The sequence below is a fragment of the Dicentrarchus labrax genome, unplaced genomic scaffold (assembly GCF_905237075.1).
Source record: "Dicentrarchus labrax unplaced genomic scaffold, dlabrax2021, whole genome shotgun sequence".
Taxonomy (NCBI): domain Eukaryota; kingdom Metazoa; phylum Chordata; class Actinopteri; family Moronidae; genus Dicentrarchus; species Dicentrarchus labrax.
This window is the reverse complement of record NW_026136706.1, coordinates 4,248,615-4,274,484: the sequence shown is the minus strand read 5'-3', so window position 1 is coordinate 4,274,484 and position 25,870 is coordinate 4,248,615. Positions and strand designations below refer to the sequence as shown.

The 25,870-nt window shown below is 38.9% G+C and overlaps 1 protein-coding gene across 24 annotated transcripts in view; it reads left to right on the top strand.

Moving 5' to 3' along the window:
- The window catches only part of LOC127365787 (T-lymphocyte activation antigen CD80-like), a 44,627-nt gene that overhangs the window by 4,290 nt on the left and 14,467 nt on the right, over positions 1–25,870 (top strand). For 2 of the 24 annotated variants that reach the window (XM_051404265.1, XM_051404243.1), the window contains 4 exons: positions 6,530–6,868; positions 6,952–7,242; positions 14,153–14,266; positions 15,160–16,877. In XM_051404265.1, coding sequence (XP_051260225.1) covers positions 6,530–6,868; positions 6,952–7,242; positions 14,153–14,266; positions 15,160–15,368 — 953 coding nt within the window. In that variant the 3' untranslated portion in view covers positions 15,369–16,877. Of the gene's footprint in view, positions 1–3,699; positions 3,844–4,988; positions 5,349–6,529; positions 6,869–6,951; positions 7,243–7,533; positions 7,630–8,146; positions 8,777–14,064; positions 14,117–14,152; positions 14,267–15,159; positions 16,878–23,014; positions 23,254–23,580; positions 23,698–24,131; positions 25,416–25,870 lie in introns of those variants that run through there. The other 22 variants (XM_051404245.1, XM_051404254.1, XM_051404261.1 and 19 more) reach the window with 21 other exon arrangements.

The following is a 25,870-nucleotide window of genomic DNA, read 5'->3' as shown; positions in this document are numbered from 1 at the left end:
GATTAGGTGTTGGCCTACCTCTTTCCATCTTCATCATCATCATCATCATCATACTTCTCATAGTGTACTGGGACAGAATATGTGAGTGATCTTAGTTCATTCTATATTGTAATTCTTATTTTAAATATAAATATATCATCAACTGGTGAAAAGGAATGCACTCAAATAGCAAACAGAAACCTTGTGACCTGAAATGGATAAACACAACTATGAAACCATAAAGTATGAAACTGTAGATTTCCAGAAGGATACTGTAATCCATAGTGTCAGTTTACCTCCAGTTGTAACTAATAATAAGTTGAAGGAGTGATTTACAGCACTGTCCTACAAGGGCCAAACACAGAAACTACATATTTGGTTAAACTGAGTTAGAACCTGCATCTGAATATCTGTTAAACTAAAACATTAAATCATTGCAAAGCATAACAGTAACGAGAAAACAGAGCTAAAAGCCAAAAACAAAGTTAGTGCACTGGCTGTGTATTACTGCATTCTGGCTCAGTAACCTGTGTGCTGTAGGACTCCACACTTTATGTAGGTTATTCTCTGTAGAAAGACAGCTAAGACAGCTAAAGAGGGCTACACCAAGCATGTGAGACAGCAGCAGTTAACCTTAGCTAAACCTAAAGTCAAGTTTAGTTATTGATTGTTCCCTAGTTGTAATCTTTAAATGAAAAATGTCCTTTTTGATTAACTATCATTTCTTTTATTCAGATACATTAATTCACCATGGAGGAAAAACAGCTAAATTCCTGATAAAGATAGTGATCTTTCAGTAATTGATTTCCTTTGATTGATTCCTATAAGCTATGGACTGTAAATAAAAAGAAACACTGCAGTTTCTCTGAACATCCCAATTCTTTACAGATTCAGAGTGCAGTATCTGAACTTTTAGACATTGTTTACAGACTAGCACTACACTGCTGGGGTTGTTTGTATCAGCATGACATGAATAATGTCTCCTTAATTACAGATAAAAGGGGTAACTGGAATACAGAAAACCCACCAAATGCAAATGAAGCTGAAGGAAATGTTCCTGATGCTCAGCTCAACGTGTCAGGACAAAACCAACCTGAGGAAAATAGTCCACTAAGGAGGAGGAATGGTGCTGAAAGCGCGACTGATGAGGATGCAGCTTCTGGTGGTGATGATGCAGAATGTGGAAAAAACCGCTGATGTTTTACTCTTTGCTAAATCATTATTATTATTTAATTTTTTATATCTTTCTAATTCTGCCCCTGCTGTTTCCTCCCTGCACTGAGATAGTGATTCTTTGTTTCATTGTGGGTGGTGTAATCATTGAGTGTTTTATTGATTACAGTTATCACTTTGTGTGTCGGGGTTGTTTTTTAGGTCAGCGACGGTTTGGCGGTTTAAGCTGCGAAAGTAAACACACACAGGCGTAAACTTTGGTCTTTTTCCTGATGCAGACCACAGGAGACGAGTAGGGTGAGCTGGACTTTCTGATCAAGCTGTGGTCGAGCAGGATTTGGAGATATTCCTTCACCTCTTTGTACAAAGGCTTAGGAAGTGAGTTGTCGGACGTTTGGTTGCATTCCAAAATTTGCAGCTGTAAAAAGGATGAAACACCAGTCCAATGTCAGAATGGTCTTCAGCAAACACATCAGACTCTTCATACATGTCTCTCACTCTGTGTCTCTCTTTTGTTCATCCTACTAAAGCTGGAAACAGCTCTAACCCCTCAGAACAGTTACTGACTAGGTTGGGTTGAAAGAGCATTGTCTCGCCCATGGCCACTTAACCTCACAAATCTGCTCTGCAGGAATAGTTACATCTCTCTTCCCTATTCTCACACTACTGGTCTCATCTCAGTTTGCAGGGCAGAGACCACAGCTTCCCCCTCACTGTCACTGACACTTAAAGCTTCTTATCAGCCTCATGTCTTATCTGTTATAATGTAACATTATAACACATTTCACTGGTTGTATTGCTAACTCACAGATACATTACTGATAATGAACATTAACTGACAGAAAATCTATCAGATAAGTCTTTGTTTAAACTCAAGACCTACTCAAGATTTTTATTTATTTATTTGTCTGTTTATTTACACATTTTAATGTTTTATTACTTGCTAATCCTGCCTACAGTGTTTCCTCAATGCAAATGAATGTTTCCTCAGTTTGTGTTTTTTGTGAATTCTGTTATCATTGAGTGTTTCATTTCTTACATTTATTAGTTTTTGTAATAAAAAGCTTTTGTATGAAAAACATACTTTGTTGTGATTGATGTATTTTACTAAGCACCATCACTTCTACTAGTAACATAACACTGTTCTCACTAACGTACATGGTTACATGTCTAACAGCCATGCTAGCAGCTCTGTGAGGTTGTAAACTTGAGCACAACAAATCCTGCAGGTATGAGGATACCATGAATGTCTGCACTGAGTAACCCATTCAGTAGATGTTGAGAGATTTCCCTGGATCAGTGAAAACGTTGAGCTGCTGGTGAAACTGGAACACCAAAGTCATTCTGATTCATCCTCTGGGCTCCATGGATACAGTATGTGGACTCAATTTCAATCCATCCTAGAGTTCAGTCAGCCAACTCACGTTTGAAATGTTTATTACAGCAGAATTTTGCGTCACCCTCTGGTGGCTGACTGCAGTATAGCTAATACAGCCAATGTTAGCAGATGGGCCAAACTAAAAAAATCATCACTCAACAATCACACTAAAGCATTTACAGCAAGAAACATTTTCACACCTGTATGAGAAACTCCCTGTACTCTGCACAAGTCCCTCAGTAACGGATTTACAGGCCAGAAACAGTTAATGAGGTTGACACGTCATACAAGATCATCTTTCTGCACTTGAAAACTGTCAGAGCTGCAACTTGATATGAAGCGGAATCTTTCAATTTCTTTATTTTTCTCTCTTCCCAGCTCCATCAGCACACCCTGTTCCTGCATACTGCTCATTAATGCTCTTCATTTTTACAGTTACAAATACATTAAATTTGTCAGTCTGACACTTGTGGTGTTTCATTAAGTTATAATAATTTATCAATACAGTTTAGTAGCAATACAGTGGGAACCACAAGTTTTAGTGTATTACATGACAGTCAGTCAATTTTAAATTTAACAGTAATGGAGTGGAGGACAACGACACAACAGCACAGCACCAACACTGCTGTCACTGTCAACCTGCCCTGTCTGTGCATCTTCCTCAAAAAGAGAAAGGAGTCCGGGAAGATGGGGTCTTAAACTGGTGGTATGCAGGGTGGAGACTGGTTGACCTGTGGCACACACACAGGAACTGGAAAGAGGGAGGGGGCATGATGTCCAATTTCAAAATCAACAAATAACTGGATTCAATTTTAATGTTAATTACAATGCACAATAAACATTCAATTAAAGATATTACATTTAGATACATTGTGAAATGGGCACATTTCAAAGATTACAAGATTCTAAAAACCACCCCAAAATATTGATCATATATTGTTCTGATGAACGAGAGATAGATTTTTATATAGGGCTATTAGAAATAGAACTGATGAACATTACATGGACATTACTCGGATACAAAAAGAAAAAAGTCTGGAATGCCTCCAACAGCGCCAGGGTCTCATTTGTCCTCTAATAACTATATATAACTATATGTATAACTCTCCTTACTCTGTGTGTGCTCTCTCTCTCTCTCTCTCTCTCTCTTGTTGTTGGAACCTGTCCCACCCAGCCACCTGTATAAAAGTCATCGTCTCCGCTCACACAACAAAGTGAAAGCAGAAATGCTTCTGACGAGTCGACCATGATGTTTATCTTACTCTGTCTTTGTCTTCTGTGTTTGACTGCAACAACTCTTTGTGATGAACAAGGTAAGAACGGCTGATTGTTAATTATTAATTCATTATTAAAGCCGCAGTGTCAATGTAAAACCATTGTTCACAGTACAGTTCCTCATGAGGAGCGTTTATCGTTTCCTGATTCAGATGTCCTTCCTGAATGTGACTGTAACGGTATTATGGACTTTATTGTTTTATGGTGTTTCTTTCCTTGTGTGTGTCTTTTCTTTAATTAATTATAAAGAATAAGAAGGATAATTGAGGAATTTAAACTTTTTATTTTGAACAATGTAAATCACCATATCAAACACAGCCATTCAAATAAATAAAAAGAAGCGGTTATAAAATACTTTGGCGTCCTGCCTTCTCGGAGGAGAAGAGAGCTCCATCAGTCGCAGGGTTCACAACCGGGGAGACTCTCACACACAGACTCAGGTTGGTTTTGGTCTTTTCCTTATCTCATCGCGGGTGTTGAACCAAGTACTTGCGGTCTCAGCTCGCGTCTCTCTACCGCTTGTCTCTCTCTCTCTCTTCCGTTCCCTTCTGCTCAAATGTCGATCAGTTAAAAACGCACACTGTTCTGTGCCTACCAATCCTGAGCTTTGGAGCTTTAATCCCACCTGTTTGCCATTCACTGAGTCCAATACGCGTCCTGTTGCTCATGTATCATACAGTCCGAGACAGGGGCTATATCACAGATCAGGTGTTTGGCTGCAGTCTGACCAGTCTGTGCCAGCGGGAGAACACATCGGTGCCCAACTTTGTCAAAATGTGCATCGACCATGTGGAGAACACAGGTCTCAGTTTTGAGACCATGTATCTGTGGTTAGTTTATACCTTCACTTTATTATCCGTACAGAGAAAAGTAGAAAGTACACACTCAGACTTTTATCTTTAAATCTGTCTGTAATAATATCTGCACATATTGAAATCAGGAAGATCATTTATCTCCAGTTATTGCTTGGATTGTATTTATTATTATTACCTTTGTTATACTGTAGTATCTTTGTACTCTTTTGGTTTCCATGAATAAGAGTGAACTGTTATTCAATGAATCAGTTAAATGAATAATTCAATTCCTGCCTGCATTTGACAAACATCACTGAACTCTCTACAGAAACACCTCGACATGTTAAAGTTTGTCTGGTCCTCACTTTCCCTCTCTGTCTCCTCAACAGGAACATTTGTAGTGAATGTGGCACAGACCTCCTATCAGGCAGAGGAGAACAATAACATCACACTGGAATGGACGTTCAAAACCAACAACGACAGTTCCAACAACTCCCTTAATATCTTCTGTGAACTGATTGCTGATCAAAAGGTTTCAGTCCTGTATGATCTACATGAAGGTGTTGAGGTCCCAGAGTCTCAGCATGAACAGTTTGCAGGACGAGTCCAGTGTGACAAAGACGTCCTCACAGAAGGAAAAATCAGACTCCATGTGTCCAAACTCAGGACTGAAGACTCTGGCCTGTATGTGTGTAACCTGAGAACAAATGATGGTGGTGGCTCTGGTAGATGTCAGCTCACTGTCACTGGTAAGTTAATTCAGTAAAACTCAGTAAGTCTACAGCCACACTAGCAGCTCTCAGACCCAAACACATCTTAGTTTAGCTTGTTAGCATGCCAACATTTTCTAATTGGCACTAAACACAAGCTACAGCTGAGTTGAGTTACATTAGTGTTTAAACAAATTAATATTTTGACCTGATGATAAGATAAGATTAACTAAGATCTTCCTTTATTGATCCCATGTAGGATAATTTCAGGTCAGACACAGCAGGATAGGGGAATGTAGTGTAAAAAGTACAGAAGTTTAAAAGTAGAATAAAGAATCAGAAAATAAAAATATTATAAAGATATAACAGAAAATATAAGACTATAATGAAAAATATATACGCTATATTCAGTATGCAGTAAGAATGGTATGCAGAATATTTTAAGCAGCATGTAACTAAAACTAAACTGTACATGTGCAATTTGCAAGTATAGTTTAAGGAAAGAGTTTGAGATGTATTATTGTTTATTGTTTAAAAACTGATCATACTGACCCCAAGTGCAGAGCATGGAGAGAGGATTAATGCCTGCACATTGCAATAATGATTTGGACAGCTCATGCTGTTTATTCACGACAACAGGAAAAAATTATACACATTTTACCAATATTCAACAGAGATACACAAATTATTGGACCTGTCAATATTTGATTTAAATAACAAGGAATACAACAGAAATACTTAAATGTGTGTGTAATGCACATATTGTCTAAATAAAATACTATTATAGGCACATTACTAAAGGAAAACAGGAATATATTAGGCTTACTGCATTATCACACTTATTCATTTAGGACATGAGAAAGGTAGGAATCATGATGACAGTAATACTTTGTCCAATAATAGTCAGCTCTAAGTCTTTAATATCAAATACCAAGGGTTTGGATTTGGATATTCACACACACACCTTCACTTTCTCAGGTGTCAGTTTCTCAGATGGATAAAAAAAAGTAATTCCCAGCACTGATACTACATGATATCTGTCTTGAGAAAAGAGATGTGTTGTTTCTCATGAAATCTAGCCTCTGAGAGTAAACCTGCAACTTGGTGTAACACTGGTGAACTGTTACACATTCTGGTTCACAGCCACATAATTGTCTCTATCACTGTCTTTGGCCTTTTCTCATCGCTCCATTTCTCCTCATTTCCTTTTCCTTTTCTAGCACCCATAATCAGTGCCACTGTTGGAGGCTCCGTCCTGATCCCCTGCTCTCTACCAGTTCCTCCACTGATACTCAGATGGTTTTTCTGGCAGGACCAGTTCGGCAACATTTTGTTTCACTGGGACCTCAGTGGGCAAACAATGCCAATAGCTGACAAATACAAAAAAAGATGTCAAGTCTTCCCTACTGAGTTTAGTTCTGGAAATATTTCCATTAGACTTGACAATGTTACTGTTGGAGATGACAACAAAACATTCTGGGCCTATGTACGTTTAATGGACGAGAAAAACGTCCCCAAACCGTCTGAACAACGTTGCAAATTCACCGTGCAGGTTTCAGGTGAGTACAGTAGATTCTTTATTCCAAACCAAATGTGAATGTCTCCAGTGTGTCAACAGTTGTTCTTTCTGTCACTCTCACAGCTCCCCACCAACATCTAGTCCTGACTGTTAACAACACAGCTAACAGAGCAACCTGCACAGCACATGGAGGATACCCTGAACCTAAAGTGTCATGGACGGGTCGAAAGAAATCCAGCACTGCACAGCTGGACCTGCAGGATGCTGAGACGTCCCTGCAGCAGGATCCAACAGAGAAAACCTTCTCAGTCACAAGCTCTGTCAGTGTGAAGGAGTTCCAGTCTGTAACCTGCATCATCTTCAACCCTCGCACCAACCAGAGGATTAAAGGAACTGCAGAGATCAGTGCTTCTGGTGAGAGCAGCAGATCATTAATATAAGTTAATGAGGCCTCAAAGCACAACACAAACACAATTCATTATTAATCATTTATGACAAAACTTACTTTAAAAGAATTGTATTGTGTTCCAGTTGATTGATTTATCTAATAAATCAGTGACTGAAGATTTGTGGAGCTGAAAGAATTCAGTATTCTTGTGGCACTACATACCAAACACACAGTACATTAATGTGTTTAAAATGTGATCAAATATCAGTGCAGCATGTTAAATACGTTCTTACTCTGTTATTTCCAATAATTTACAGATGAGGAACCGAAGAGCTACACTTCTTTGGCTGTTGGATTAGCTTTCTTATTTCTTTCCATCATCATACCTCTCATAGTGTACCTCTACAGAAAATGTGAGTGATCTTAGTTCATTCTATATTGTAATTCTTATTTTAAATATAAATATATCATCAACTGGTGAAAAGGAATGCACTCAAATAGCAAACAGAAACCTTGTGACCTGAAATGGATAAACACAATTTGGCTGTCGTTAATCTCCTGTTAATATCTTTATTTTAGCAGAATTTCATGAATTAATTTGATTTGATTTGATGCTTAAACTCCTTAAATCACACATTAAATTGCAGATTATTATTGCTTACTATACTGTCAGACAAATTCCTATAAGCTATGGACTGTAAATAATAATCAAACTCTTAACTTTTCTAACTTTAACTTTTTATCAAACAAACTGGTTCAAGTGGATAAGAAAGCTGAGTGAACACACACTGCAGTTTCTCTGAACATCCCAATTCTTTAAAGAGTCAGAGTGCAGTATCTGAACTTTTAGACATTGTTTACAGACTAGCACTACACTGCTGGGGTTGTTTGTATCATCATGACATGAAAGAAAATTCTCTTTAATTCCAGATAAAAGGTGTATCCAGAATCTACAAAATCAACCAAACCAAGGAAATCAGGAGGAGACGATTCCACTAAGGAGGAATGGTAATGAGGTTGCAGCTTCTGGTGGTGGTGAAGCAGGGCAATGAAAAATCTGTTCATAATGGAGATATAATTGAATTGAATTTATTTCATATTATTACCTGTTCATACATTTCCATCTATTTTATTACTTGCTAAATAATTTTCTTATTTTGAGTTTTTATCTCTTTCTAATCCGTCCTCCAGTGTTTCCTCTCTGCAAACTGAGGAGATAGAGTTTCCTTGTTTTATTATGGGTGCTGTTACCATTGAGTGTTTTATTGATTACAGTTTTTACTTTTTACTGTTTTCAAGGTGTGTAGTTTACAGCGGAGCTAAGGTGGGGATTAGGGTTAGAGTTGGCTCAGGGCTTGCTGTGTTAGAGTGGCTGGGTTGTGCTCAGGGCTGTACTGGGACAAAAAATCGGCCCGGGCATTTTGAGCCGAGACCGGCCCACCAGGTATTGATGGAAAGACAATGAAGCCTATGAATGAAACAAACTTTCTTGTGAAAATGCTTGTACACTGTCTTGTTGGTGTATATGTACTTGTCTAATAAACTTAAACCTACACCATCCTCCCAGTCCCATTATTCTATGCAGTAGCCTACTTAGCGGAAACCAAAAGGCTGCTTGGTCTAGTTAACCTCCTGGTGGCCCCATACCATACTCACACGCCACATCATAGTTACAACTTCAAGGCCCACATTTTGCACATCTTTCCTGAGAAATTAGCCCACAAGAACATTTTACCGAAAAATATTTAAAATTGAACGGAAACATGCCCACACTAAAAAAAAGTTTTCTTTTTTAAAGTATTGTTTTTTTTGGCCATTTAATAATGGAGAGGAGGACAACGACACAACAGCACAGCACCAACACTGCTGTCACTGTCAACCTGCCCTGTCTGTGCATCTCCCTCAAAAAGAGAAAGGAGTCCGGGAAGATGGGGTCTTAAACTGGTGGTATGCAGGGTGGAGACTGGTTGACCTGTGGCACACACACAGGAACTGGAAAGAGGGAGGGGGGGGCATGATGTCCAATATTAAAGTAATAAAGTTATTACATTTAGATAAATTGTGAAATTGGCACATTTCACAGAAAATATGAATCATATTTTACTTGCCTTATGGAGAGAATTCTGTTTTGAGATTGAAACAGAACAGGTTGCAATTGAAAAACAAATATGAGAGAACATATTTCTTCAACTTCAATCAAAACTAATGTTTGTAAGTAAAAACATACGACCATTTTGCTTATAAATCAGTCCTCTTTGCTTGCAAGTTATAAAGTTTTGCTTGCGAATTCAACTGCACTTGATGGGCGGGGCCTACGCTGGTGGACAAGAGAAGAGTTTCTATTGGTTGGTTTGACCTGGCTACGTCTTACACCCACTTCTCCCTGTGCTGTGCTGCTTGGAGAAGCCTGTTGCTCTTGAAACGTTTCCCATAAGTAATGAATTGCGCTATATATCGTTGGCTACAGCCTGCCATAAATTCACAACAACAACAACAACAACAACACAAGTAATGAATTATAATGCCCTGCTGCTGCAAGCACACTGATTAGCAGCAACATGGTTGTCTCTGCTAGTCACGGCCTGAGCAGAGTAGCCTAATGAGTGAGTGAATTACAGGGAGGCGTATTCAACGTAGGGCTGTGATTGAAACATTTAGTGTTGCATGGTACTCGCGGTGCCAAAACGTCACGGTTCCTACACAACAGTACTACCGTGGATTACTAATCTACCGCTGAACGCGGTGCCAGTTTCCACTGTGTAGCGGGCTGCCGCCACTCCTCCCGGCTCCCGTTCTCGCTACAGCTGTTCTAATGTCAACAAACACACGTGACAATTTTCTCATGATGTCATCTGAGTTGTCCGACACAGTGGCACACTGCCTTCACGTGAGTGCGGAGTGTCAGTACTGCAGCTACAATGAGCCAAAGAAAGCGCAGCAGCATTTGGATGCGAAAAAAACGCCAAAGCAAAGTGTAACATCTGTCAAAATTATAATTCTGGGTCAACAAGCCATTTAAAAACTCAACACCTGACAGTGAAAGTGGTGGAGGGAAGAAGAGGACCAACTAAGATAAAATGGGTTACCCCAAGGCTAGCTTCTTAAAAATAAATAAATATAAAAATGAGCCAGTCTTTTGAACAGCTCCCATAAATCCCATCTCTAAGGTCCATTAGGTCCATACAGGGTGTATCCCAAGTCTCTTATTTGACATCTGAGCCGGAAGTTGTTGTGGTCCACCATGTTGGAGACCGTCCCAGAGCGCGCCTTTCTGCAGGAGGATACAGAGCAGCTTCCACTGAAGTCTTTTACCGACCGACACGCCCCTTTATCGGATATCAGTTATTGATTGGTTGCTGCAGTTGCTGTTTAATATGATCATATTACAGTCAGACACAGTAGAGAGTCTCACTTTCTCACTTTCCCTCTCTGTCTCCTCAACAGATAAATGATAAACTGATGCAAGGATTTAGGAGGACCAAAACTATTTTACAAGCCATTATATGGCTTACAAAACTAGGCAGAGCGGGTCGTCCCCTAATCGGAAGGTTGTTGGTTCGATCCCCGGCTCCTCCTGTCACATGTCGAAATATCCTTGAGCAAGATACTGATCCCCAAATAGCTCCCGATGCCGTGCATCGGTGTGTGAATGTGTATGAATGTTAGTTTCTGTTCGATGGACTTTGCCATCACTGAGTGAATGTGTGTGAAAGGGTGAATGTGGCACATAGTGTAAAAACGCTTTGAGTGGTCGGAAGACTAGAAAGGCACTACACAAGTACAGGTCCATTTACCATTTACCATTATATGGCTTTGTCATGTTGTATGTTTTATGTTTGTGGCCTTTCAAATAAAGTGGTCACCTGGTCCATCTTTAACACTAGTATTAACCATTAATTTATTAATTTAAACAGATGTTCTTTTCCTCATTAAATAATTGATCCTTGAAATGGAGTCCAAAATGATTATCTAATTTTCATTTGTAGTTTTTTCAAATACATAATGAATAAATAATTTAAATACCTTATTTGTTGTCGTAAGTCATTCATTAGATACTTTTTGTACATTTCTGATATTTATGAATTAATTCATCTTTTACCATGCATGGTCATGTATTCATTTTAATTGTACTACCAAGCAGAAAGAGCCAAAGAACAAATAAGTTACATTTTGATTTACATTTGTGTTTTATAATGATAATAATAATAATAATAATAATAATAATAATAATAATAATAATAATAATATATTTGTGAATTTTGAGTGGTAGTGAATATGTAATATATCACTACTTCGACTTAAGTCAAATCAAGTTCTGAGTAGTCTTCCATCACTGACGAGACCTTAGTTAATCAATTAGTGTGTCACACTCAATCATGTGCATTAGTCCCAAAAATCATCTTCAGGCTAAAATAGATCTTAGTCACATTTTAGGTCATGGACTAAGATCGTGTCAGCCTTGAGATGCTTTTAAGGAGGGGACTTTGGTCTGCAACCACACTCTGCAGACCTACCTCTGTAGTAACACACTGAATGATTTCTAACTTGTTACAATATAAAGTTGTTCTTTAAACTGCATTTAAACATAACTCAGAACAGGATTAATGGGTGCTACTTTTATTGCTACTCAACTGACTGCTTACAGAAACTATTAACTTACTGGTTATGCAAAACAGGGGGAGGTGTCTCTCTCTCTCTCTCTCTCTCTCTCTCTCTCTCTCTCTCTCTCCGCCCACACAAGAAACTGAAAGTAAAAACTGAAGAAGAATGATGGCTTTTTTACGGTTCCCTTTTCTTTTGTTTCTGACCGGGATAACTTTATGTGATGGAAACGGTAAGAACGACTAATTAATTAATTAATTAATCAATTAATAGCGCGTCAATGTAAAACCATTGTTCACAGTACAGTTCCTCATGAGGAGCGTTTATCATTTCCTGATTCAAATATCCTTCCTGAATGTGCCTGTAACTGTATTATTGAACTTTATTTCAACTGGAGACTGTTTTATGTTGTTTCTACTGTGTGTGTGTGTGTGTGTGTGTGTGTGTGTGTGTGTGTGTGTAGGTGTGTGTGTGTTTGTGTGTGTTTTCTTCATGTGATCATACAGTCATTCAGCTGAGAGTGTATTTCCCTCGCACGTGTTTCCAGCAGCATGCAGACAGTAAAGAGATCTGTTCATCTGTCCCCCCCCCCGCCAAAACACAAAATCCTGCACAAACTGTTATGTTTTATTATAACAACATAAGTGAAGCAGATAATTATATTTATCAGTGGCACAAATCTTTCATCAGAACAATTTGATTTAACTACTGCACTTGGAACAGGAAACACACTTTTAAGGTTCACAATCCCCACCTCCAGCATTGCCAAAAGACAATGAACACAGTTCTGCACAAAATATGACAGTATAAGTTATCAGAACTTAGAGAACCACAAGAACATCCATAAATACACACTATATACATAAATGTGCCAAAATATATACAATCATATATATAAAAAAGTAACAAGAGCAGAAAGCAACAACAATATATAATATTAAAAATAATATATAATATATAGAAAAAATATTCTAAATAGCACAAAATCACCTTGGTGACCACATAATCGTTTTGTATTACCTATTTTTGTTAGCCATTTCACACAATTCAGAAAAACAAAAATGTACATGAACTATAGGCCTGTATTTATTATATTATGAAGGAAATGTGCGTAATCTGGAAGAAAGTTGAGGTGTGACTGACTTACAGTGGATCCCCGTTCCCCCCCTTGTCCGTTCCATTAGGGAGACCGAGAGGTGAACTGTCCCCCCCTCACACAGCTTCTGTGCAAGGCACCTGCTCAGCAAGCAGGGGCGCTTGCAGCTGTAGGAGGCGCCAATTTGCAAATTCCCCACACAGTGATATGATAGAACAGATAGACAATAGAAAACCGCTTCGTGGCGCAGAGGATTTTTTTTTTTAAGTGCTCGTGCCGCCCCCCATGTGTCATGAAAAAATGCTGCCCTGGGTCTACTACTACTGTGTTAAATGTGCAGCATGCTCATTAAAAGTGTAGTAGTAAATTAATGGAATTCCTGGTCTGAATTATTGTCCCAGTCCGCCCCTGTTGTCCAATAATAGTCAGCTTTAAGTGTTCAAATACCAAGAAATATGCCAGATATATCTAGCTATCTGGGCAAGGTTACTGCTTAGGGAATGTGACACACAGCGAATGTTTGAGAGCTGAAGCAGGGTTAACTGATCTGTCTATCCAAGTTCATGTATTTCTTCTTATATACTGTACATTTGTCAGTGGTTCAAGTACGCTCAAGACGAAAGGGATGAGTTGCATCAGTTGAATTGTAGCCACATAGTTGTATCCTTCACTGCCTTCGCCCATTTGAGATAGCACCATTTCTCCTCCTGACAAATATTTCACTGTTTTTTTCCCCAGCACCCATAATGGGGGAGATATCAAAGATCCTCAGTGCCACCACTGGAGGCTCCGTCCTGATCCCCTGCTCTCTACCAGTTCCTTCACTGAGTCTCAGATGGTTTTACTGGCAGGACGCATACAGGGACAGATGCCAAGTCTTCCGTACTGAGTTTAGTTCTGGAAATATTTCCATTAGACTGGACAATGTTACTGTTAGAGATGACAACAAAACATTTTGGGCCAATGTAAATGTATTTGATGAGCAGAACAAAGTGCCCAAACGGTTTGAAAAACTCTGTAAATCCACACTGCAGGTTTCAGGTGAGTACAGTAGGTTCTTTATTCCAAACCAAAATAAAAATCTCCTCATATCAAAGTGCTGTGAATGTCTCCAGTGTGTCAACAGTTGTTCTTTCTGTCACTCTCACAGCTCCCTACCAACATCTAGTCCTGACTGTTAACAACACAGCTAACAGAGCAACCTGCACAGCACATGGAGGATACCCATAAATTTACAGATGAGGAACCGAAGAGCGACACTTCTTTGGTTGTTGGATTAGGTGTTGGCGTATCTCTTTCCATCATCATCATCATCATCATCATATTTCTCATAGTGTACTGGGACAGAATATGTGAGTGATCTTGGTTCATTCTATATTGTAATTCTTATTTTAAATATAAATATATCATCAACTGGTGAAAAGGAATGCACTCAAATAGCAAACAGAAACCTTGTGACCTGAAATGGATAAACACAACTATGAAACCACAAAGTATGAAACTGTGCATGTGCAGATTTCCAGAAGGATACTGTAATCCATAGTGTCAGTTTACCTCCAGTTGTAACTAATAATACGTTGAAGGAGTGATTTACAGAACAGTCCTACAAAGGCCAAACACAGAAACTACATATTTGGTTAAACTGAGTTAGAACCTGCATCTGAATATCTGTTAAACTAAAACATTAAATCATTGCAAAGCATAACAGTAACGAGAAAACAGAGCTAAAAACCAAAAACACAGTTAGTGCACTGGCTGTGTATTACTGCATTCTGGCTCAGTAACCTGTGTGCTGTAGGACTCCACACTTTATGTAGGTTATTCTCTGTAGAAAGACAGCTAAGACAGCTAAAGAGGGCTACATCAAGCATGTGAGACAGCCGCAGTTAACCTTAGCTAAACCTAAAGTCAAGTTTAGTTATTGATTGCTCCCTAGTTGTAATCTTTAAATGAAAAATGCCCTTTTTGATTAACTATCATTTCTTTTATTCAGATACATTAATTCACCATGGAGGAAAAACAGCTAAATTCCTGATAAAGATAGTGATCTTTCAGTAATTGATTTCCTTTGATTGATTCCTATAAGCTATGGACTGTAAATAAAAAGAAACACTGCAGTTACATCCCAATTCTTTAAAGAGTCAGAGTGCAGTATCTGAACTTTTAGACATTGTTTACAGACTAACACTACACTGCTGGGGTTGTTTGTACCATCATGACATGAATAATGTCTCCTTAATTACAGATAAAAGGGGTAACTGGAATCCAGAAAACCCACCAAATGCAAATGAAGACCTAGCTGAAGGAAATGTTCCTGATGCTCAGCTCAACGTGTCAGGACAAAACCAATCTGAGGAAAATAGTCCACTAAGGAGGAGGAATGGTGCTGAAAACTCGACTGATGAGGATGCAGCTTCTGGTGGTGATGATGCAGAATGTGGAAAAAACCGCTGATGTTTTACTTTTTGCTAAATCATTATTATTATTTAATTTTTTATATCTTTCTAATTCTGCCCCTGCTGTTTCCTCCCTGCACTGAGATAGTGATTCTTTGTTTCATTGTGGGTGCTGTTACCATTGAGTGTTTTATTGATTACAGTTATTACTTTGTGTGTCGGGGTTGTTTTTTAGGTCAGCGACGGTTTGGCGGTTTAAGCTGCGAAAGTAAACACACACAGGCGTAAACTTTGGTCTTTTTTCCTGATGCAGACCACAGGAGACGAGTAGGGTGAGCTGGACTTTCTGATCAAGCTGTGGTCGAGCAGGTTTTGGAGATATTCCTTCACCTCTTTGTACAAAGGCTTAGGAAGTGAGTTGTCGGACATTTGGTTGCATTCCAAAATTTGAAGCTGTAAAAAGGATGAAACACCAGTCCAATGTCAGAATGGTCTTCAGCAAACACATCAGACTCTTCATACATGTCTCTCACTTTGTGTCTCTCTTTTGTTCATCCTACTAAAGCTGGAAACAGCTCTAACCCCTCAGAACAGTTACTGACTAGGTTGGGTTGAAAGAGCATTGTCTCGCCCATGGCCATTCCTTGAATCTACGTTTAACCTCACAAATCTGCTCTGCAGGAATAGTTACATCTCTCTTCCCTATTCTCACACTACTGGTCTCATCTCAGTTTGCAGGGCAGAGACCACAGCTTCCCCCTCACTGTCACTGACACTTAAAGCTTCTTATCAGCCTCATGTCTTATCTGTTCTTTGTTTTGATTATCTCTGCTATTACATTGCTGCCTAAAAGAGGACAGTTATTCTGTCTGATTAGCACTGTAACTATGGTCACATGGCCTTTATTAGTTAACATTTCCGTTCATGTACACTGGATGCGTTGGACTGCCTATGGTTGGTGTAGTTGTGGTCAGGATGTGGTGGAGTGGAGCATCCATGTTGATGGGTTGTTCATAAAATAGAAAAAAGGATATCTGTTTACATAAAAAAATCTCCAACCCACTACATGTGCTTTATCAATACGATGTTTTACAGTTACTTTGGTCCAAAGAACCACAATGGGTTAAAGTTGAATTTTTTAAAATAGTATTCTTGTTTTTGCTATAAATGTCTGACAGTGTCCTTGTTAATATGTAACTGCAAACATTTCATGTATCTTGAATTTCAATTTTATTTTTTATGAACAATCTGAACAGTATAATTAAGAGAAAATGTAACATTATAACACATTTCACTGGTTGTATTGCTAACTCACAGATACATAACTGATAATGAACATTAACTGACAGAAAATCTATCAGATAAGTCTTTTTTTAAACTCAAGACCTACTCAAGATTTTTATTTATTTATTTGTCTGTTTATTTACACATTTTAATGTTTTATTACGTGGTAATCCTGCCTACAATGTTTCCTCAGTTTGTGTTTTTTGTGAATTCTGTTATCATTGAGTGTTTCATTTCTTACATTTATTAGTTTTTGTAATAAAAAGCTTTTGTATGAAAAACATACTTTGTTGTGATTGATGTATTTTACTGAGCACCATCACTTCTACTAGTAACATAACACTGTTCTCACTAACATACATGGTTACATGTCTAACAGCCATGCTAGCAGCTCTGTGAGGTTGTAAACTTGAGCACAACAAACCCTGCAGGTATTTGGTGAATGTTTGACATGGTGATGGTCAGAGGATCACCAAAGTCATGAGGATACCATGAATGTCTGCACTGACTAACCCATTCAGTAGATGTTGAGAGATTTCCCTGGATCAGTGAAAACGTTGAGCTGCTGGTGAAACTGGAACACCAACGTCATTCTGATTCATCCTCTGGGCTTCATGGATACAGTATCTGGACTCAATTTCAATCCATGCTGGAGTTGTTGAAATATTTCCGTCTGGTGGACAGACAGACATTAGACCATAGAGCCACGCCTGCTAAATGAGAGCAGACCAGTGCAGTCAAACAATCACAGTACATAAACTAACAGGGTTAGTATACAATGATTTAACAGGTGTGTTTTCTTTATTAATGTGGTTAATCATCCCTAATTCTCTAATCCCTAACCTGTCAAACAGCACCTGTCCTGACTGACAGATCTGACATTGCACATTTGAGGCATTTCCTGTTGTCCTGTGGAAAAAAGGCAGTTGGTATGAGAGGAGAGGGGAGAATGTAAAATACACTACTCACAATAAGTTAGGGATATTGTTATTTACATGAGTGCTTTTCCTATTTGGTCTGAATTTTAATGAAATAAGAAAAAGTTCCCTTTGATATTACTAATAATGAATGAGAAGAAACACCATTTTCATTAGTTTCATATTTATTACCCCAAAAATTTAGACAATAACAAGGATAGCCCCAAATAACAAAAATTGACAATGTCAGTAGCGGGTCTTTCACCACCAAAGCGGACCCTGGGGACCATGTTGACCTCGGCGTATCGCTCACCTCGCCTTCTTCAGCAACGCTGACGACCATCATTTCTGTGCAAGGTGACCCGACACCCATCAGTGAACAGGATGGTAGACCACTGCTGCATAGTCCAGGTCACATGGTCTTGGTGCCCACTGCAAATGTTCACGGCGGTGTCTTGGTGTCAGTGGAGTCACCTGCAACAGTCGTCTGGCATTCAAGCCAAAGCGCTGGAGTCGGTTGCGAATGGTTTGTCTGGAAACCCTAGTACCCCTCACGTCTCATAAACGGGCCTGCAGCTATGTGGCAGTTGCATAAGGATGTCTGAGTGCATAGTCCTTAGGTACTGGTCATCGTTGCGGTCTGTCACTCGTGGGGCTCCACTCCTGGGTCTGTCATGAACTCTGCCAGTAGTTCTATGTCTTGATGCAAGTCTGCTGATGACACTTTGAGACATACCAAGTTCACGAGCAACATCTGACTGCCTGCCACCGACCCGAAGGCGCGCTATGGCCAGGTGGCACTGCTCGTCCGTTAAGTGACGTTGTGTGTTCATGGCTGTTTGAATGAGAAACTTGGAATGACTTACTGACAATACCAGCTTTTTATTCCCACAGAATGTTGAAATTGATGCCACATTGAAAAGGGTTGTTTTTTAGTTTTTTGGTATTGGCCCCAATATGTAAGGCACACTGTACACAGTGAGATCATTACGTAGAAAACACAAATTGCCTCCCTATCCCAAAAATCTCTGAAGTGAAACAAACACCGTAAGTATGACATCCACTGAGTCTCTCACAATATCCCTAACTTATTGTGAGTAGTGTATGTTCATAACTAGAGATACAGACAAAGGTGTAGTCACTTGGGCAGCCAAGGCTCATTGATCCAGGTGGGTAGTGAAGGCTGGCCCATGTGGTCCGATTCAACAGACGAGCTACTGTAGCTCAAACTGCTGAAACAGTTAATGCTGGTTCTGATAGAAAGGGGTCAGAATTCACATTGTATCACAGTTTGTTGCGATTATTATTATAATCATGTGGCTCATTGGTGTATGTATATACAGATTGTTTTTAGGGTGAGACAACGTTCTAATCTACGTTTCTTCTTTCCACTGTTCCATAAACGTTTCTTCTATATTACTTTATAATTTGGTTTACTCTGATTGGTGTCTGGAAAGCAGTGTTGTAATACTGAGTGTGTCTGACAGGGGGCAGCACTGACGTAGGGGACTCCTCTGGGCTCAGCTCCAGGGTTTTGACAGCTTTGGATTGGAGGGTGTCTAGGGGGCTGATTTTAGGGTGATTTTGGTGAATTTTAATGCTAATTATCAGTGGGTATCTTGTCTAATTCTACATGCATGTGTCTGTGTTTTTCAGTAAATATATGTAAAGTATGTGTAGAGAGATTTTTAACATTTTCTCTAAATTGCATTTAGAGCCCTTCATTTCTCTTCAGCTCAACATTTTCACACCTGTATGAGTAAAACTCTCCCTGCACAACTCCCTTAATAACTGCTTTAAAGTTTATTTCCCATTTAATTGCATCTACTGATTGGCTTAGGAAGTCTAGCTAGCCGTAATTACAGAGAGCAAACACATGAGGGTGACACGTGAAATCATCTTTCCATACTCAAAAACTGAAAGAGCTGCAACTTGTTTCGAACCTACAGTTGATCTAATGTCTTCTTTATTCTTCTCTCTTCACAGCTCCATCAGCACACCTTGTTCCTGCATGTCCAGCTTTCTAATCAGTGCTCTCCATCTTTACGTAATCACAAAGAAATTCAATTTATTGTCTGACAGTTGTGTTTGCGTATCATTAAGTTATGCAATTTATCAATACAGGTTAGTAGCAATACAGTGAGGCCCATAAAGTGTATTACATGTCAGTAAATACATAAAATAAAATAATTTAAATGTGACAGGCATGGAGTGGAGGACGACAACACAACAGCACAGCACCAACACTGCTGACTGCCATCCTGTCCTGTCTGTGCATCTCCCACAAAAAGAGGAGTCTGGGAAGATGGGGCCTCAAGCTGGTGGTATGTAGGGTGGAGACTGGTAAAGGGTTGAGGTAAGAACTCATAATAGATGGTGAGCTAGAACATTTTAATCTCTCAGTAGTAGCAGCAAAGTCTCTAGGGCTTTCATGCCTCTTAGCCTTGCTGTGTTATTACTTTAAGCAGACTTATTAATGTGAAGAAAGTTTTGCGTGGGGCATAAACACGATGGTTCCAAAGACCCGGCAGAGGATGACAACCTGCAGTCTGGGCCAGTAGCTATAGCAAATGATATGGCCTTCGGGTGACGCTCCCTGGATACCCCACTCACTAACAAAGAGACCATACTGGAGCACTTGCACCTGAAAGTGCCTTTACCCCTTTAGTCTAGTTACTTAACAATACCCCAGTTGACAACCATGAGTTACTCCAGGTTGCAGTCCATGTCTCCTTGCTGGAGTCTCGGGTGGAGACGGGTCATCTAGTGGTAGTCAACTCTTAGTGAGGGATGGGTATGGTAGTGGAGTACTGTTGTGACAGGCGCACTGCACACCTTCAGGATACGATCATCACCTACAAACATTTAGGGAGAGACTATTTTCCTGACACCACTTCATCAATCACTCTTAAACAACAGCAAGAAAGGATGAATCCAGAATGCACTACAAGAGGTATTGAAGCCAAACTAAGATTGAGCAGTAAATCAAGAGTCAGATCCAAGGTGCTGCAGGGAGGCAAACTTGTAGTCAGATCATTGAGCAAAGCCCCATAGGGACTACACAGAGCAGATTCATGTGCTGATAATGAAGGCAGAGCAGACACACTGGACAGCTCTGAGACAACAGGACAGCAACTGGAGAAAGAAAGAAAGAAAATTACTGGGAAGGAATGTTCTCTCTAAATATATATTTTATCTTAACTGAAACATTTCCTTGGTAGTCTTTTGGCGACTGTGAGTGGAGTCATTACCATTTCTGCCTCTTCTAATCCTGTCCATTGTTCCTGTTCAAGAGGAAATACGTCTTTATGTAACTTCTGCTGTGAGCTGACCATTTGTAGTGTTCCTTCGACAGTGGGGGGATATCCAGCCTGGCTGCTCGCGTTCTTAGAGATATAAATGTCAGCATGTCGTCTATGTCAGCATAGGAAGGCATTAACATCAAGTTTTTAAATCATGGGTGAGCAAAGGAAATCATTTTTCTGGATGTAGCGAGGGAAGTCGTTGTCTCAGGAATGTTTACTCTGTATGTGGCATACTCTCTCCAGTTAGGTAAGTTTTCTGGATTTTTATGAAAGTCTTCTGTAGATCTGCCAACCTACTTTACATGTTGTTACATGTTGCAGTTTATTTTGAGAGATTTGAGAGATAAGCACTGCAGCCAGCTACAGCCAGCATTGGCATCGCATATCAACCAGTTAGCTTAGCATAAAGACTGGAGAAGGAGAAACAGCTGGCGTGCCTCTGCCCCAAAAACACACCTCTGAATTTCACTAATTAAAGAGTTGATTCATTTAATTTTATCTTATACAGCAAAGTGTTGTAATGACACACAGCGGTTTATGTGCTGGACTATTTCTATCTATAGGCTCTGCTTCTGTTTGCACTCAGATATGTTGTTGCATTGGCACATTGGCTTTACTTCTTAAGTCTTGGAGGGCAGGAGTGGACAAACCTTAAAGGACGCAGGCGTCAATTTCATGTTCAACACAACAGCTGTAATCAATATACCATTAAATTTACCAAAATATTAAAAGTATATGTAGGTATTAATTAATTTATATAATGTGAATTAAATTGATATTTCTGCTTGTATTTATTTACCTTTTATATTGCTGTATTATTTTCCCTTTGCATTTCTCTCCAATTTTTTTCCCCAAAATGCATTTCTGTTTCATTGTGGAAACAAGGGGGCTGTCCAAGTGTGTGATGGGGTCAACTTTTTGCCTGTATTCGATTGACATCAGAGTGCATAGATCAACTATGCATGTCTTGCTCCCACACCGGTGGCCAGACTCACAGAAATAGCGACCTTCAGACAGGAAATAACTAGAAAACTGAAGTGCTTAGCTCATAATAATTAACAGAAAACAATACCCTCAGTCAGGACTATTTACTTATCCTGTGGCCCCTCTGACTGTTATATATACACAGACACAGAGGTTGCAGGTTTGTCTCAGCACTGTACACACAACATGTGCAGTATATGACTTAGACTTAGACAGACTTTATTTGTTATTTGGATTTGCATCAAAATGAAATTACGTTGCAATGGCACATAGCACAGCAGGAATAAAGGGGAGGCAGTATGTACAGTCTAAAAATAGATATGCAAATGTAAAAGAGAGAGTAAAAACTTTTGTATAAAAAAACCTGTAAAATAATATATATTGCACAGTGTAGTTGCCTATGTAAAATAAACATTTGTATATAACACAAATAAGATAACTAAGATAAATATAATTTCACAGTGTAGTTGCATATTTCACAGCAGTATGACGGAGAGATCCTAGTGGTGCAGTGTGGGTGTGTGGGTGAGGAGGGGGAGGGAAGGGGGAATGGTTATACAGTGTTCAGCAGTCTTATGGACATGTTCCTTAAAGTTACCCATTCTGGTTTAAAGCCATGTAATTGTTTCACTCACTGCCTCTGCCCATTTCAGATAGCACAGTTTCTGCTCCTCCTGACAAATATTTCATTGTTTTCTTTTCTAGCAACCATAGTTGGTCAGATCTCAGGGCAGTTCCTCAGTGCCACTGTTGGAGGCTCCGTCCTGATCCCCTGCTCTCTACCAATTCACCCATTCAGTCTCAGATGGTTTTACTGGCAGGAGGACCAGTCCAACAAGATTTTGTTTCACTGGGACACCAATGGGCAAACACGACCAATAGCTGAGGAATACAAAAACAGATGCCAAGTTTTACCTACTGAGTTTGAATCTGGAAATATTTCCATTAGAGTTGACAATGTGGCTGTTGGAGATGACAACAAAACATTCTTTGCCTATGTACGTTTAATAGACGAGCACAAATCTAAAAAACACTGTAAATCCACACTGCAGGTTTCAGGTGAGTACAGTAGCTTCTTTATTCCAAACCAAAATAAAAATCTCCTCATATCAAAGTGCTGTGAATGTCTCCAGTGTGTCAACAGTTGTTCTTTCTGTCACTCTCACAGCTCCCTACCAACATCTAGTCCTGACTGACACAGCTAACAGAGCAACCTGCACAGCACATGGAGGATACCCTGAACCTAAAGTGTCATGGATGGGTCGAAAGAAATCCAGCACTGCACAGCTGGACCTGCAGGATGCTGAGACGTCCCTGCAGCAGGATCCAACAGAGAAAACCTTCTCAGTCACAAGCTCTGTCAGTATGAAGGAGTTCCAGTCTGTAACCTGCATCATCTTCAACCCTCGCACCAACCAGACGATTAAAGGAACTGCAGAGATCAATGCTTCTGGTGAGAGCAGCAGATCATTGATATAAGTTAATGATGCCTCAAAGCACAATGTGGTTATTATATTTAATTGAAACAATATAAATTGCATTAAACACAATTGATTATTAATAATTTATGACAAACTTGCTTTAAAAGAATTGTATTGTGTTCCAGTTGATTGATTTATCTAATAAATCAGTGACTGAAGATTTGTGGAGCTGAAAGAATTCAGTATTCTTGTGGCACTACATACCAAACACACAGTACATTAATGTGTTTAAAATGTGATCAAATATCAGTGCAGCATGTTAAATACGTTCTTACTCTGTTATTTCACATAATTTACAGATGAGGAACCAAAGAGAGACATTTCTTTGGCTGTTGGATTAGCTGTTGGCCTACCTCTTTCCATCATCATCATCATCATCATCATCATACTTCTCATATTGTACCTCTACAGAAAACGTGAGTGATCTTAGTTCATTCTATATTGTAATTCTTATTTTAAATATAAATACATCATCAACTGGTGAAAAGGAATGCACTCAAATAGCAAACAGAAACCTTGTGACCTGAAATGGATAAACACAATTTGGCTGTTGTTAATCTCCTGTTAACATCTTTTTTTTAGCAGAATTTCATGAATTAATTTGATTTGATTTGGAGGTTAAACTCCTTAAATCACACACTAAATTGCAAATTATTATTGATTATTACATTGTCAGACAAATTCCTATAAGCTGTAAATAAAAGGAAACACTGCAGTTTCTCTGAACATCCCAATTCTTTAAAGAGTCAGAGTGCAGTATCTGAACTTTTAGACATTGTTTATGGACTAGCACTACACTGCTGGGGTTGTTTGTATCATCATGACATGAAAAAAATATCTTTGATTCCAGATAAAAGGCGTAACTGGAGTCCACAAAACCCATAAAACCAAGGAAATGTTTCTGATGCTCAGCCCAACGTGTACGAAATCAGCCTGAGAAGAATATTCCACTGAGGACGAGGAATGGTGGTGCTGAAAGATGAGGATGCAGCTTCTGGTGGTGCTGATGCAGAACATGAAGAAACCTGTTTATAATGGAGATATAATTGAACTGAATTTATTTATTTTTCTATCTGGTCATCCATTTCCATCTAGTATATCACTTGCAAAATAATACTAATAATATTTGGAGTTTTTATCTCTTTCTAATCCGTCCTCTGGTGTTTGCTCTCTGCAAATTGATGAGATGGCGTTTGCTTGTTTTATTGTGGGTGCTGTTACCATCAACAAAATCAACAAAACCAAGGAAATCGGGGGGAGCCAAATTAATCACAGGTGAGGGCCTGCTTTTCCACAATCATTTCGTTATTGGAATAAATGTAAGTGTCATCATCATCATTGCTGTGACATTATATGAGTGACCTTAGTTCATGCTCTATTGTAATTGTTTTTTTTTATATAAATACTGCTATCAGCTTTTGTTTTTCTGGATTCAAAGAAATTAAAAAGTGTTAGTTACACACAACAAAATAAAAATGAAAGAAATACATTGCCAGCAATACCTGGAGCTCTACACTGCGGTTTTTTTTTCATCATGACTGAAACATTTCTTTTTAATTCTAGGAGCTAAATGTGATGCGAAACCAATGAGGACCGCACTGCTGCTGCTAGTGCCGATACAGAGACAGAAGTAACACTGTTAAAAACTGAAAATGGAGATGATCAGAAAGTGACAAAGACAAATCAAAGTCAGCAGCAGCAGTTGGAAGAGTACTGAAAATCTTTACTCCCATATAAAATGAATTAAAATGACCAATGGTCATTTGACATAACCTGGTTCCTGGTTAATAACTTACTTAAAGTACAAGTTACTTTCCATTTTAATATTTTTAGGGCGGTATTACAACTGTATTATCTGATTAAAGTCACCAGATGTAACTGTTGAGCAGGCTGAACGAATGTAAAGTATAAAAAGTTACTGTGATGATCAGTTTGTATTGAAAGGAAGATTTTATGTAGTTGCTGTCAATATTGAATATAAATTGATTCCAATGTGGCTGTATTGCTATCATCATAACCATTGCATTGCAAGTCACCTTTCAGTTAGAGCATTTCCAAATTTGATTTTCCCTTAATTTATTCTATAGAACTCCTCGTTGTTAATTAAACTGTTAATAAAGAAGCCAGAACAGTTTCCAGAGGGTTCACTTCTGTTTTACACGTTTGACACACCAATAGCGAGTTAAATATCCAGCAGTTTATCAGAGTCGACAAAGTCCCAGCTTGGACATGTGTTTGGCTGTTAAACAGTTATTATATTCTTTCTGTACATTAAGGTTAACCCAAAATATATTTTTATTTTTATATTATAAATGCCTTATATTAAAACTTGTCAAAGTAATTTGACTCACCCATCTCAGGAGGTTCAGTCCGCAAAACCTTGAATGAAATCTGCCTGGGGAGAAGGAACAGCGAACACTACCCGAAGAATTTCATCATCATATGATATTTTATGTCAGAGGACAAAATACAATTAAATCCTTTTTTTTCTTTTGAGAATAGTGGCACCAAAAATCAGCAAATACAAACAGTTATCTGCCTTCAAAATAAAAAAATGAAACCACTTGAAATGCTTAAACATCTTCCACT